The sequence below is a fragment of the Neolamprologus brichardi genome, chromosome 13 (genome assembly GCF_056152115.1).
Source record: "Neolamprologus brichardi isolate AB-2024 chromosome 13, ASM5615211v1, whole genome shotgun sequence".
Lineage (NCBI taxonomy): Eukaryota > Metazoa > Chordata > Actinopteri > Cichliformes > Cichlidae > Neolamprologus > Neolamprologus brichardi.
Genome location: NC_142116.1, coordinates 21,170,198 through 21,184,595, shown reverse-complemented (window position 1 = coordinate 21,184,595; position 14,398 = coordinate 21,170,198). Strand labels below are relative to the sequence as shown.

The 14,398-nt window shown below is 42.7% G+C and overlaps 1 protein-coding gene across 1 annotated transcript in view; it reads left to right on the top strand.

The window, feature by feature from the left end:
- macrod2 (mono-ADP ribosylhydrolase 2) overlaps positions 1-13,902 on the top strand; it is a 409,646-nt gene extending 395,744 nt beyond the window's left edge. Inside the window, exons 16-18 of the mRNA XM_006806942.3 lie at positions 10,576-10,611; positions 11,015-11,077; positions 12,563-13,902. Coding sequence (XP_006807005.2) covers positions 10,576-10,611; positions 11,015-11,077; positions 12,563-12,582 — 119 coding nt within the window. The 3' untranslated portion in view covers positions 12,583-13,902. The remainder of the gene's footprint in view (positions 1-10,575; positions 10,612-11,014; positions 11,078-12,562) is intronic.
- The last annotated feature ends 496 nt before the right edge of the window (positions 13,903-14,398 follow it).

The following is a 14,398-nucleotide window of genomic DNA, read 5'->3' as shown; positions in this document are numbered from 1 at the left end:
GGTTGAAAGGAGCTCCTTGACTATGGAAGGAGGCTACTTTAGCGGGGTGGCTGGGTGCAGACCAGACGAACAAATAAGGGACAGACTGTAATGGGATACTAAAGCCAAGCAGAAGGAAGCTTGCAGGGGAGACAGAGAGACATACCCAGCAGGTTATCACAAACATTTCAGCCTCAACACAGCAGAGACAAGGCCCCATTACAAAAATACAGAGCTTACATCCCCCCTGCTCCTCTGTCCCTTTTTTCTTTGATTCCTTTTCACTGCTCAGACTTGTTCTGTTGTTTAAAGCATCACAGCAACTAAAGAAAACTCAACTTCATCATAATTATCCAAGTTTTCACTTGTTATTTGAATGCCTTCATGTCACAAACTGCAAGCACCAAATGTGTATTTTTTTTCCCGCTGCCCTGGTGGCCGGGATGTTTTGAACATGCCGTATTGATGGCCGTGACTGCTTTATTTAGCACTGCGGCTTCGCCACAACCACTCACAGCTTACTGTATGCGATGTTGTGATCAAAAAGCCCAGCTGCATCCACGAGTACCATATGGTGCCCAAGAACATGCACACAATCCAGCTCTCGCCACTTCACAAACAATAACAAAAAAAGTTTCAAATAGAGGCTCAAAAAAATCCCCTTCTAACAACCGTCTGGAGAATTGGTTGCATTTTCTTGTTAGGAAGGTTTATTTGGGGGGATATTATTGATTTCTATGTATTTTACTTCCTTATTGTAGCAGCATGAGTGGTAGAGACCAACAACAAGCCTAAATGGCTCTTCTGAGTCCAACGCACTCGGAGGCTCGAAGTTCCAGTGAATTTATCCCACAGTTACTAGTATACTCCACTTAGAGTTTGATGTCGCTTTGCATTTATGGTCCTTTGTCTACAAAAGCAAAAAAGCTTTACTTAATTGGTTGTATTGCACCCCTTTGTCTTGGTCTTTTGTGAACAGTGGGATACTGGTGATGTAAACCTAATTTTGGAGAGCAGCGCAGCCTTTCCTGTGGCTAAGGGTTGTCAGCACACAATTAACTTTTGGCATAACATTGTATACTGTAACACTGTGTGGCTCCTAGGGGAGCAGTCTGCCACTAGATGAAGATACTAGGCTAAACTTATATTTTATAGCCTTTTATACCGACTGTGAAAGTTCAGTATGAGCAGCTTTACCAGTCACATGCTGAGGCATTGTTTCTGAGTACCGAGTGGTCACATTAATTCAGCTTTTCTCCTTATTATTAAAATCAGTTTGACTCCTGCTTTTGATGTGCTTTGCCAATTTTGGGTTACTCTGTATCAAATAAACATAACAGAGATAAAAACACAAACGTTTCTGAAGCTTCATCGTGAAATCCCCACTGAAAAAGTGTAGCATGTTCATATCCAGTTCATTTAGACCGATAATGAAACCAGCAGTTAACTTCGTCTTTAAGCTGCTCACACACAGTTCGCATCGCTGTGAAGTTGACGACTGGTCAATTCGGACGTTCCAGGATCTGGTTGCCTAGGTTATCCTCTAACTTATTCATAACAATATTATTTTCTCTCATTGGTAGTTGGTTTAACTTTGCTTCAAAGTTGAGAAAAGTTTATCTTGGGCCCGCCCACTTCCCATCACCAGCAGTTATTTCACCCACAGTCACTTGAAGTTGTGGAATTTTAGTCAGTTTCTGTGGTCCCTGGTCACCACGTTACTGTGACGCTTCCAGTGTGGATGTAGCTTTTAGAATTTCACAACGTAGTTCTGCCGTTCTCTCCTTTAGTCAACAACATACATAGAAAGAAGGCTGTAGCACGCAGAGAGGTATACTACCAAGGAAGTTCAACACAGCCGGAATTTTGTTGCAATAGCTGGTTTGACAAAACCTAAAACCCTGAGATAACACGTAATACAACGGTGGTTACAGCACCTGTGTGCACCAGCATGCAAATATCATACAAAAATTATTCATATTGTAGTCTCTTCTCCTCTAGAGAGATTATCAGCTGAAAAAAGGGTGCTAAAAATCTACAATGAACATAAAAATAAAGAACAATGAAATGCAACAGTGTTACAAATAACATGAGAGATTAATGCTGCAGAAATCTGGTGATTTAACATACAGAGAAGTTAAATTTACATTTTTATTCAAGTTTACTATTTTACGGCTGAGTTCATTTGTAAGGTGATGGCTTCACATTAGAGTCTGAAACTTTAAACTGCATTCATTTAAACATGAAATTAAATCGCTTTAGTTTGTCAGCAGATCAAAGTGAAATTTATTTTATTGATGGAACAGGTGTTGATGTGTGCTCTGCGCTCTGGTAGCTGCATATCCAGGAGTTTAAAAGAGACTTAACAGCATATTAGAATCGACTAAAGTAACATTTAGACATTTTCAGGATCAACACCTGGAGACTCACGAGACAATGCAAGAGTCACAGAATCGATGTTGCACTTAAAATGTGCTGTAAATAAAAGAATCGGTGAAATTTTGAACATAACCTCCTGACCAGGCAATGTGTTCAGTACGAGTTACCATGGCGATTTAGGCAGGTTAAAGAGAGCTACTGTGGCGCTTCCGACTTGAAGCTCGCTCCACGTAGCTCGCTAACTCTTTCGCGTCGTTTCATAGCACAACACTCTAGTCAGAATCGTAATGCCAACACAGAAGCATCTTAAACCTTCTTTCTAATGACCAATAGGCAGCGACTCCTCTGGCTGCAAAAAAAAAAGTATACATATACAGGAAAACATCCCTCCTGCTCCTTTTATCCGTGACCTCAGTAAACACTTTCCTGTCAAGGCTGAGGATACAGCCGTCTTACAGTGGCACTGAGAGCTTTGAATGCACTGCAACTCCACAAACACAGAGAAATAAACAAACCATCTTCACTAATGTGACAGCCCATTGCGCATAATTTATGCTGCAAAGTGTGAAAAGCGAACCGCATACTGGATTGTGCTGCAAATATACAGAAAAACTGTTAGTAGCAACCAAAAAAAGCACTGTTGTCGAGGGGCACTAAAAACTGATGAACATGGTTAGGTACAGGCTTGATGTTGCCATGGTGACACATGAAACGACTGACTCGACTACCTAGCAGTGTGCAGCTAAATATTCTTTATTTGAACACCTAAACAGTTCATATATTTCCCACATGGCAGCCTGGATCATTTTGCATTGTGGAGAAACACAGAACTCTGGTCATTTAGCTGGAGATGGAGAGCAGCACACACTGTCTACAGTGTCCATTACATTGGTCACCTCTGGCCCAGAAGCTGGCTTCAAAGAGAGGGGGCCTCATCCAACAGGCTACACTTTTTCTCTTCTTCTTTGAAGCTCCTCTTTTGATCAGTTCTCTCATCCCGTCCCCACCCACTGTTTGGTTCACAAAAACGGCAAATGAATCAACTCTCAGCAGAGAGAGAATTTGTCAGCCAGAAGAGAGGCAACAAATGTGTTTTTGAAATGTCTGGAACATATTTTAGTCACAGTCACCGAGACACACATATTATAAAATACACACAGACACAAAAGACGCTGTTTGAGTGATGATGAGTGATCTCTGTATGGGTTCCCTGTCTCCTGGAGGGGGAGAGGAAGACTTGATGGGAGACTTGATGTCTACAGTTTTTGTAGAATATAATGAACTGATTTATTAAAAATTAAAATATTCATTTGCTGCAGTCCAACATTATACTATATATAACATCAGCCCAATATTGTCTTCTATTGTCAAGCTCAGTTCTGATGCTCATGTGCCAATTTTTGGCACTTTAGTTGGGCGGGCAGGGTCCACATGGGCACCCTGACTGTTCTACGGCTATGCAGTCTAACACACAACCAGCTGTGATGCACTTTATTTTTAAACTTTTCATCAGTTTGAACTACAGTAGCTCGTCTGTTTGGACCACATGGCCATTTCTGACCAATGACCATGTCGGTGGTTCACCACTGGAATTTCTTTGGACCAGTTTTGATAGATACTGATTACTGCAGTTTAGGAGACGCTCTGACCCAGTCGTCTGGCCATCACAGTCTGGCTCTAGTCAGACTCACTCATACCCTAACGCTCACTCGTTTTTCCTGCTTCTACCACATCAACTCTGAGAACAAAATGTTCGCTTGCTTCATCAGTTTCAACTTCAGTACCATACAGTTTTTTGCCGTCATGCTATGTCATTAAAATGTATCACTGAAAATATATCTGCAGAGAAAGAGGGTGAACAGCTTTGTCCTTTATTATGATGTCTCTGTTACGTCCACGTCCACTGCTGAAATATACGTGGTGCTTTTAATGAGGTTCGCCAATCAAGCTGCTCCTTTTCTGACCTTTCGGTGATAAACAGCTGCTCTGCCCAGGCTTCTGTTTTCTCTGCAGTCTAGACAAGCACTTTGATTATATTGACCAGTCCAATCCATAAGGAAAACCTTGAGCTGCCCAGAAGAGGCATCACTTCATAACTGCAAGTCAATGCATAACTGCAAAGACGGCAACACACACACACCCGGGCCATCCTCTGCAAACATGCCTCTTCCACACCTCGCTCAGACGTGACGTGTCCCATTTTAATGTATCACAGGGGTTAGCCGGATCACCGAGCGCCGGATTCGTCTCTCCCCCTGCAAGACCGTCTGTGTCTTGATATAGTAAACCACAATAGGTATTGAAAACAGCAGCAGGCATCTACCTGCAGCAGGCCCTTTAGCAGCACAGGGAGAGTCTAAAGATTATGTAAAGTAATTCAGTGAGTGATGAGAGAGGAGCAGGCCACCACTGACAGCAGGTTTAGCAGGTATGTAGGTCACACAGGGGGAGGCCTTTTTTGCATTTTTCCCTTCCGTGTCTATTTTTGTGTTGTCTCCCTCTCTTACTTCTTTACTTAATCAGTTATTCACTTATTCCTTTCATCTCTTTGCATCACAGTGTTCTGGCTCTTTTTTAAAAAATCCACCCTGTTGTCTTCTGACAGACGGTGGTGACTTTCTCGCACTACCTTGGACGAAATGGGTAATAGAAAAAGACTAAAAAGAGAGATTAAGGAGAGACTTTGCCAATGGAGACAACATTTTTACTGGCTTTCGTGTTTCTTTCAAACCCTTTGCATTATCAAAGGATTGCCACTGGTCATTTTTGTAGCATATCTGAACCCCCTTCTTCTCTTGCCATTGCTGGCTGCCTTTTAATCATCTTCACTTCTCCCCAAGTAGTAGCTTAACCCCAAAGCAGATGGTGTCCTGTTCTCTTTTCACTCATTCGGAGTACTTTGTGTTTTCTCATCTTGTCAAGCATGGCCCAGGCCTCTGTAATGAGTTTGGGCCTTTTCAGTCTGTTTAGAGGACCCTGACACAACTCGGAGCCACCCCACCGCAGCCACCACTGCAAGGTTACCCAAACCCGCAGGGGAGCACAATGCTACTTAGTGTCCACAACCCCTTGGCCTTTTCTTAGGGAGAAGAAAGGCAGAATATTAATGAAGACTCTTGGCTTTTCAGGAGGATAGCAGTAGAGAGGGGCGGTCAGTGTTTACTGAACAGGCTTGTTTTCATCTCCCTAGCCCGCAGGTCACAGCTCAATGCTCTTTAATTGGCTCAGATTGTCAGACAGTGTTCCATCTCGTAGAAGAGAAAACTCTAGCTATCAAATGCTGCCTCCAGCACCACCACCACCCCCTACTGCCTCCCTTTACAAAATCCCCTCCTCTTTTTACTGCTTTGAGAGTGGCAGCTCATGCAGCTAAGCTATTTCCACAAGCATGTACTACAAACTTAAAATTAACATATGAAAATGGGTTGCTTTCCACATTTACCAGCTCATTAGTTCTTTTGGTTGGGCACTTGTTGAGCTCCACCCGTTCTTGTTTTGCCTGAGCAGGGATGTCTTTAATTATCTTTGCAGTAGGCATATCAGACCCAAAGCTATTAGCCCATGCAAAGTTCAATGAGGGACTCTTTGATACTTGTTAAATATACATAACCCAGGACAGACCAGGCCCGAGTCCCCCGTAGACCACCCGGTTTACATTCTGAAAATAATTTTCCTCTTATCCCCCTGAAAAGAATAGAGCACCGACAGATACTGGCATCGACCTTGACATTTTCCTTCTTTTTTCTCTCAAGATAACGTGCCTTTAAACAAGCGGCGGCCCTCCAACTGCATCACAAAAGCTCCAAACAACAGACTGAACTCAGGCAAAATAGAAGTACTTAATGCACTCAGTGCAAGACGTCGTGCATTCTCTAGTGAACCGTTCATGTGCTGATGGCTTTCAGTTGTTCCTAGACTGATATTGCCACGGCTCATGTTCATTGTTAGAGTGGAAGCAGCTGGACACCTGTGTGATCTGCTTGGGATCAAAGCTCCGAGATGTGTTCAGACACAACAGACCAGCCTACCATGCCATGCTTTAAGGATCAAATGAACAGAAGAAATTCTCCTAAGGGAACTGACACTGTAGAGCGCAGACACTTCTACACCTCGATCGATTTTTTTTCTTTTCTCTTTCGTTTTTTTTTTTTAACTGCTCAAGATGACGAGATTAAAAAAGACTGTGAGATGTCCTGTGGCTAAAGGACAAAGGGAACCTCCTGTTCTGCTCACGGCTCCTGTCTGGAACATTAAACAGAGACGGTTCCCATGCTGCTATGTGGGTGACCCATGGGGACTCCCTCCCTGGCTGAGTTGGAATGACAAGACCATTAAAAGTTGCGTAAAAGCAGAAATGCTGGTGGTCATGACAAACACCATTTAACAATGATGAGTACACTTATCACACAAAAGCTACAGCTAATCAAAAATCCGTCTCCTATTCAAACATTGTTTTCACATTTTAACTCGCCGTTGCTGCAGTTCAAACACACTTCCTGTCGTCGCTGAATATTGTGCTGCGGTATACTAATGCTGACCAACAAAACGCTAACTACCGCTTGTCTAATAAATGAATGGAAGGTGGGGGGATGTAATTTTCTGCTTGTCTGCATGCGAGGGTGACTTATGCCCAACTCTCTTCCTTCCTCTCCCTTCTCTCATGTGTGGAAATGTGAGCGCATGCAGTTTTCCTCCTTCTTGATGGTTTTTCTCTCCAGGATGTTTTTAACTGAACTTCTAAAAGGCTGAAATGACAGAAAAAAATGTTAAAGAACTTAAAAGTTAGTTAACGTTTGAAATGTTTCTGATATTCCGGGTGACCTCTGCCCATCTCTAAATTAGTCCGGCTTGATCTCCGTCTCCTTCGTCTTCAGCAAAACACGATGATATCATGACCGATAATAACTGATTACAGTTCAAATATGTGGAATCAGATCAAAAACCCTTTCGGAAAATCTCATTACCAGTCACCTCATCCAAGTTTGCCGGTCTCAGTGAAGTCGAGTCTCTCTTTTGCACGCCCTCACTCATAAATTTGGGGTCGCTCATCTGTTGGGATGGCAGATTTTGTCACCTAATGTAAAGTCTTTCATGCATAATTGATCAGTAATTCCAGTTATGACAGCACATCTGAAAACTGCTGTGCTGATTAAAGAAGCAGTGCATTTGTCTAGTTCGGTGTCTGGGATTTAAAAAACCCCAAAAGAGATGTCAGTGTGTTGTAATAAAAACATCATAAAACATAAAACATACTAAAATTATGGATTTCATTATCTTTACCCGTAAGATTGGAGCATAACTGGCAGAAATCTTTGGCTTCTATAAGCTGTGAAATCTTTACAGTCTCAGATTTGTTCATGCGGTGTGGAATTGTTGCAAAAATTAACTAAATTTGCTAACAAGCTGACAGACAGACAGGAAATAAGGTTATAGATGCATTTGACTTATTCCTATGATAATGTTCCCGTGAATGAGCGTCGTGGCCGTGATCGCTCGAAAGGAAAAATCTGATCTCTCGACAGCCCTGACGTGTTCTGCTTTCTTCACAAAACAACACAAAGTGGCTTTTAGTAGAGCTGAAAGAGAATTAAGAGACCTTGTTGCGCAAGTGTACGAGAGGACAAGTACATTAGAATCTCTGTTTTACGAAACAGATGCCTCGCAGGTCCTCAACTGGCAATTTCATTAAATGGCAGCAGCAAAACACCGGTCTCGGTGTCAACATTGAAGAGGTGACTCCTGCATCCTGGCCTTCAAGCCAGAGTACAAAGAAAAAGACCAATTTCCTCCTACAACAAGACAATGACCCAAAGCGCAGCTCCAAGCTATGCACGAAGAATTTCGAGTGGAAGAAGTCAGCTGATAAGCAATCAGCAGAGAGGCCAGCACAGTCACCAGCTCTCAATTATTTTGCCCTCTTTCTGTAGACTCACATTAACCCATGTACATACAAATTCTGTAACCAGGGCTGAATGCTCGTAATTTACATACCAGCATGGAGGCTGGGGGTCACCATCAAGGACCCCTCAAGTCCTTGGTATTAAAAAAACATTGCTGTAAGCTGTCCACTTTCCCTGCTGAGGGAGTAGTCAATTCACTCTGTTTTTCTTCTATTTTTCTTATCTGCCCTCTGTGGACTGTGCTTCTCCTTCACCAGAGGCCCATTTTTCTTCTCCCCCCCAAAAAAAATCTTGTTTATGTGTTTACCACAGCACCCTCTGATGCTCCTCTAAATGATAGCCCTTTCACTGTCAGCACACAGGAGTCAAATTAGAGAACGAGACAAACCAATGCTGCTGTTCCCTCCGAGCTTCAGTCAGAAAGAAGCTGAAGCCACAAACAACTGAAAATCTGAACTTTTTTTTCCTTTATTTTGATCAGTGTTGGGTGTCGAAAGGGGAGGGGAGGAGGATGCTACTCTAGCTCCAAGACTGTGTTGTCATTACCTAGGAGAGAACAAAAAAGGAGCATCTGGAATGAGGCCGCTGCTTCAGTGAGCTCCTGCTGCTACGCGTAGACATGCTAAGCTAGTTCATACGACGGAGGCTATATTCCAGTGTCGGGCGCATTTCCCGTCTCGCCATCAGCTTTAATGCACATAGAGATTATGTGGAAAAGCGTTAATGAACGGCATATCATTTGATGCGTATGCATAATTAATTACTTCACTATTGATGCCATACGGGTAACACATCCAAAACACATCTGGCACAATGTGCGTGTCATGCTTCCTGTCAGTTTAGTCTATTACAGCAGGAAAATCTGCTTCTTTGATTAATTTATAATAAGCCAGAAGACATTAAAGGGAAATTCTGGGTTATTTAAAGCTGCTTTCCTTTTCTGGTTATTTTTCATCTGGATGAGTCATTTTGGTTGGTTCTGATAGCGTTTTACTTAAAGTCACGTCTGGGATCTGGGGACAGACTGGCAGAAAATTCAAATTAAGTTTTAAATAAGTTCATTTAAGCCAGATAATTTAAACCAATTACTACTTGGAGGAGACAAAAAAAACAATTTGAAGCGCACTTGTCGCACTGCTGGCAAGCACAAACGAATCAAGATTTGTAGTCTACATATGGTGCGTGCGTTACTATTTTCCCACATCAATTATGCTCCTAAGTATAATTACGTTATTACTGATAGAAATCACAGGCATTGTGCCAAAGCAATAAAAAATAACATCCAAGTTATAAATAACCAGAAGATAAAAAGGACATAATATAATTCCAAGGCTGTTTCCATGCCACAGATCAAACAGTAAAAGAAAGCAGGGGGATATTGTTGTTGCTTCATCCTTCCTGCTTTTCTGCAGTCCTTGAGTCCCGGTGGTGTCTTGGAGAGGAGAAATTTATCCCAATATGTTGCAACAGATTAAATCAGTTTTATACTGAAGAAGCAGTATAATGGATTTTCTACACAGCTGACAGAGTCCTAGTGAGACAGCCGGCGAGGGAAAGCTATTGTGCAATGCACAAACTTTCATCTCGCTTTGAGGACCTTAGATACCTGCAATTACAACCGTGAGTGTATAATGACCTCAACCGCAGCCTTGTTCCTCTGAACATACAGAACACCGGAGCAGCCTTAGACTCCATGGTTGCTTCTATCATGCCGAAGCAGTTGTATTTGTTTACATTATCACCAGACTGCCTGGGGAGTGTGGTTATTTTTATGGCCTGCTTTGTTTGGTTGATTGCTGGTGCAAAAGGGGGAAGTGCGGAGGTTTGCTCTGGGAGTGACTACGAAGGAGTTGTGCGACTACAGAGGTAACGGGGAGGATAGACGGGGAGAGGGAAGCGTGTAGAGGAGGGTTGGGGGCGTCTGTGTGTGTGTGGTGGGTGGATGTTGGGGGGGGTCTCAAGCTGCCTTATGGGAACGGTGGTTTGTAATTAATTTTGAATGCATCTCTCTCCCTTCTCAGATTTTGTTTTGTTCCGTTTTGAAGTGTTGCACTTCAGGAAGGCGCTGAAATTCCAAGCTTGAGAGTTGAAGCATCAGGATAAATGGAAATGTTTGCTCATGAAATCCTGGACTGGTTCCAGGATGATCGACTCTGTTGGTTATAAAGCATTTTGACAAAAGCACAAAGAGTCGCTGAATAATCCTGCATAATGGCTGCGTTTACTCAAACTTGAGTCTGTTTAACCGTATCTGCGTGCACGAATCGACTTTTAGAATAGCTAACATGTGCGTATTTGTGTGTTCTCCATGTTACAGATTCTCAGACGAACGACACTGGCACCAGCAGTGGAGGTGAGCCGAGATTATGCGTTTTCAGAGTAGAGACAGCCTGACAGCCACATCCCTTCCTCAATTTCTTCCCTTTTTTCACAACACAGTACATATTAGCCTTTGATTATATAAAAGATGCATTTAAATTTTAGAGCTGGGAAGCTGCAGACAGAAGTCAGTTTTTTAATGAATTCACATATAAAAAAATCATCATGAGATGTTCGCGTAATCTTTGGTCCTGATCTGAAGCCGTCTCTCTTAGCTCCACTGTAACTACAAACCGAACTCAGGCTCACAAGCTTGGCGAGGCAGCGCTTGTTTAGCTATATTGATGCTTCTTGGCACAGAAAAGTGGGAAGGGCTGCCTGATTTTCATGGCCTCTTGTAATATCGCCCCGCTCTCCTTTCTTTTACTCCCTTCTAGGAGAGACGAACGATCCTGTCGAGGAGTCGGAACAAACTGATTCAACTCTAACTCAGTCCAAAGGTAAAAGCTTGAAAGAAGCACTCACACCCGCTTACTGGCTCACACTGATGTCACACACATCTCTATAAGTGGATTCTTATTAGTGGCCACAGCTGCTGAATTAAAATTCACTTCTTTTCGAGAATCCTCCGCTGCGCACAGCCAAGTGTTACCCAGCTTCACCCTACTTGTCTCCATTCCCCCCTCCCCGTCTGTCTCCATCTCCTTGTCTCTGTAGGGGCAGGCAGCCGGCAGTACGTGTTCCTTCAGGGCCAAATGCATTTGTAAATCCTCTGTACCCATTTCAGGTCTGCAACTATAACCCTGATATTTTAGTATATGCGTGTCGGCACGTCTTTGGAGATTGAGTATGATGAATTACCTGCACCCTCAACTATTGGACATTTAATAAATCAAGTGTGCAAAGCATATTGTTTTAACATGCAGCCAAAACAGACTGTAGGGGTAATAATAATGCCAATAAATCATATCTGATAAGGATACTACACTGGTGTTATCCTCAGGTCTTCATTGAGATTTAGGCCAATAAGACAGCATATAATTTGAATGTAGTCATCTATGGAGAGTGCTATTAATTTCTGTGAACACGCTTGTTCTTTGTGTGGGTCCAAAGAAGCGATGAGCCAAAAAAGAAAAAAAATGGCTTTCGGATTTGGGCGTCGTATAGTTTCCAGGTAGAAAAAATTCATTTAAGCAACTGCTACGAACAGATTGTTGTGGTTGAATAAATAGGACAGGGAAGCAGCATATGAAATAACTTGGCAGAGGTAGGCGGGTTGGTGTAGAAAGGAGAGAGCTTAAACAATGCCAGACAAAGCAGCCAGGAAAAGGGGGAAAAAAAGCCTGTTGCTGGACAACCGAGTGCATCAGGGTGGGACTGTGTACGAGGGAGATGGTTAGTTCATAGTGTGCCGTTAAAATTAGCCAGAGTACAACATCAAAACTTACTGTATGACATTTTTAGAGCAAAGTTGATGTGTTGTTTTATCTTCAAACACAAAAATCACGTCATTTGCGGTGAAATGGGAACAGAGGAAACGGATCTGCCTCGATGTCTCTGTCTGCCGCACACAATTTTTCGAGCGTCACTGAGCTGGATTTTGACGAAGCTTTGAGTTGTTATAAAGTACGTGTCATCCCTGTTTACTGGCCTTTACAGATTAGTGCTTTTGTTTCATTTGGCTTTTATTTATGTACTCCTTTACAGTCTAATGCAATCCACAGCCAGAAATCTTGAACTCTTTTCACAATAAAGACAACATTTGACGACCTCCCCTTTACCCTTAATGATTATCAGTGTATATCAATAAAGATGAGGTTTGATGACCAACAGTTTTTGGGTTTTTCCACTAACTTCTGATGATGATGATTCTGATTACGCCAAAAAAAAAAACGTTCATTTTAGAAAAGAGCTTCAAGGGTTGCTCCTAGTACGCCTTCAAGACAGAGTGTTGAGGAAATGTCTTGTCATTTGTTTCCATCCAGGCGCTGAGAAGAAAGAATGACCAGCTGAAGGGAAGACAATCAGCCTCATCTGACAGCCAGCAAACTGTGCGAAGGCCACACTGGTGTCAGCCTGGCCCATGTCAGTATGGGCTCTGACACTGGCCCAGGAAAACCAGTTACTCACAAGATGCTCACATTCCCAACTTTACTTACCCTCCCCTCTCTTGGTTAAACTATTCATCCCTGAAATATGTATGTACTATATGTATATGTATGTACAAAACCTTACTTATAGGACTTGAACATATCAACCAGAAAAGATGAGCCATACCTCACTGTGTGTTAGAGTCATACATCATTCTGCCCGAAGGGTGCAATGAGATAAACCAGGTTCAAGTCTTGCTATTTGATAAACCCACTGTGAGAGCATGGCGAAGCTGTCAGAGGACAACGGCCACAGCTCCTACATGTTGACACTCCCGGCTGGGTGATGCTAAACATCAACCATCCTTTTTAGTTTTTACTGACGCCACCAGTACAGTCACGATGGCACTCGGTAGTGAGACGACAGCCTGCATTTGTAATCTGCTTTGGAGTGCGACACACTGACACCTGCCACGTCTCCTCACACACCGCCGCAGCTTCGATTTCCATTCTTTAGTCAGATCGGCCAATGCCCCGATTCGCGTTGCGGTCTGTGAGGCGACGTGCCGCTTGCCAGGCCTTTCATCTGAACATCACTAATCAAGTCTCATCTCCGCTGCTGCCGTGACTGCAGCTTTACTCATTTTAACCAGGAAACTGTTCATTAACGCCCGTGCACATAAACGAGGATGTGAGTGTCTTTTCAACAAATCGATTTGAGTCTTCGTTTTTATTTCCCCCCCCCCTCCCCTTTCCTTTGCCATTTCCAGTGCATGCCAGGAAATTGCTTTGAACTTCACCTACATAAACAAGAATTGCAGTCTTCTTCGCTTTCGCTTGTCTTCTTACCAGATTGTCTATAATTGTATCGAATGAATCTGCCTTATTTCATATCAAATTACAAAAAAACCCATCACAATCACAGACCTGAGGAGGAGATGTATGAGTTCTTGGTTGTGTATTGCTTGCAGATGATTTGTATTTTTAAGTACATGTAATGGCTAACACCTGTTTTATTTTTTTCTTTCTTTAATTTTTAAAAAAGGGGTTTTGGTTTGTTTCAAATGTTGGTATGAGTCATTAATTATTTTCAGTGGTGCCATACTAAAGATCAGAGAAATTACAGTTCTTAGAAATGATGCCTTCATACTTTGATGTTTGCTTTGCTAAATTATAACACAAAAAAAACAACTAATAAAGTTTAAGGTGGAAGCAATGGGTCAGCTTTTAATGTACCTTGTTTTGTGTCTTGATTCGTTGCCATTGTCATGACAGCAGCGTATGTTTTATTTTATTCTAATAGCGACCAGCACAGTCGGTTTCCTCTCAGCTGTGTGTGAAATTCAACAACTGTAACAGAGCAATCAGTCGTGTGTCTCTGGGCAGTCAGAAACAATTAGTCTGTCCTTTGATCTCCTGCATGCTCACTCCCTGGCCCTCAGGCTCTCCTTTGTATCAAACGAGACAAGATATCTGGCAGAACCTCTAACCCCAGAGCCCTCCCACCCTCTGAGAAACGCCTGAGACCTCACAAAAAGCTCGTTACCACAGTCTCAGCAGCTCTCCAGAGCCGAACTTACCAAAGTAGCTCTTATCTGCAACAAAACCAGCACGTATATAAACAATTAGTCGCTGTGGCCACAATTCAAAACCTGAAGGTGGTCCTCTTGGCTACACAGCACCTTATACTTAAACTCACCTTTATTTGAATCTCTGCTGCACACTTAACGC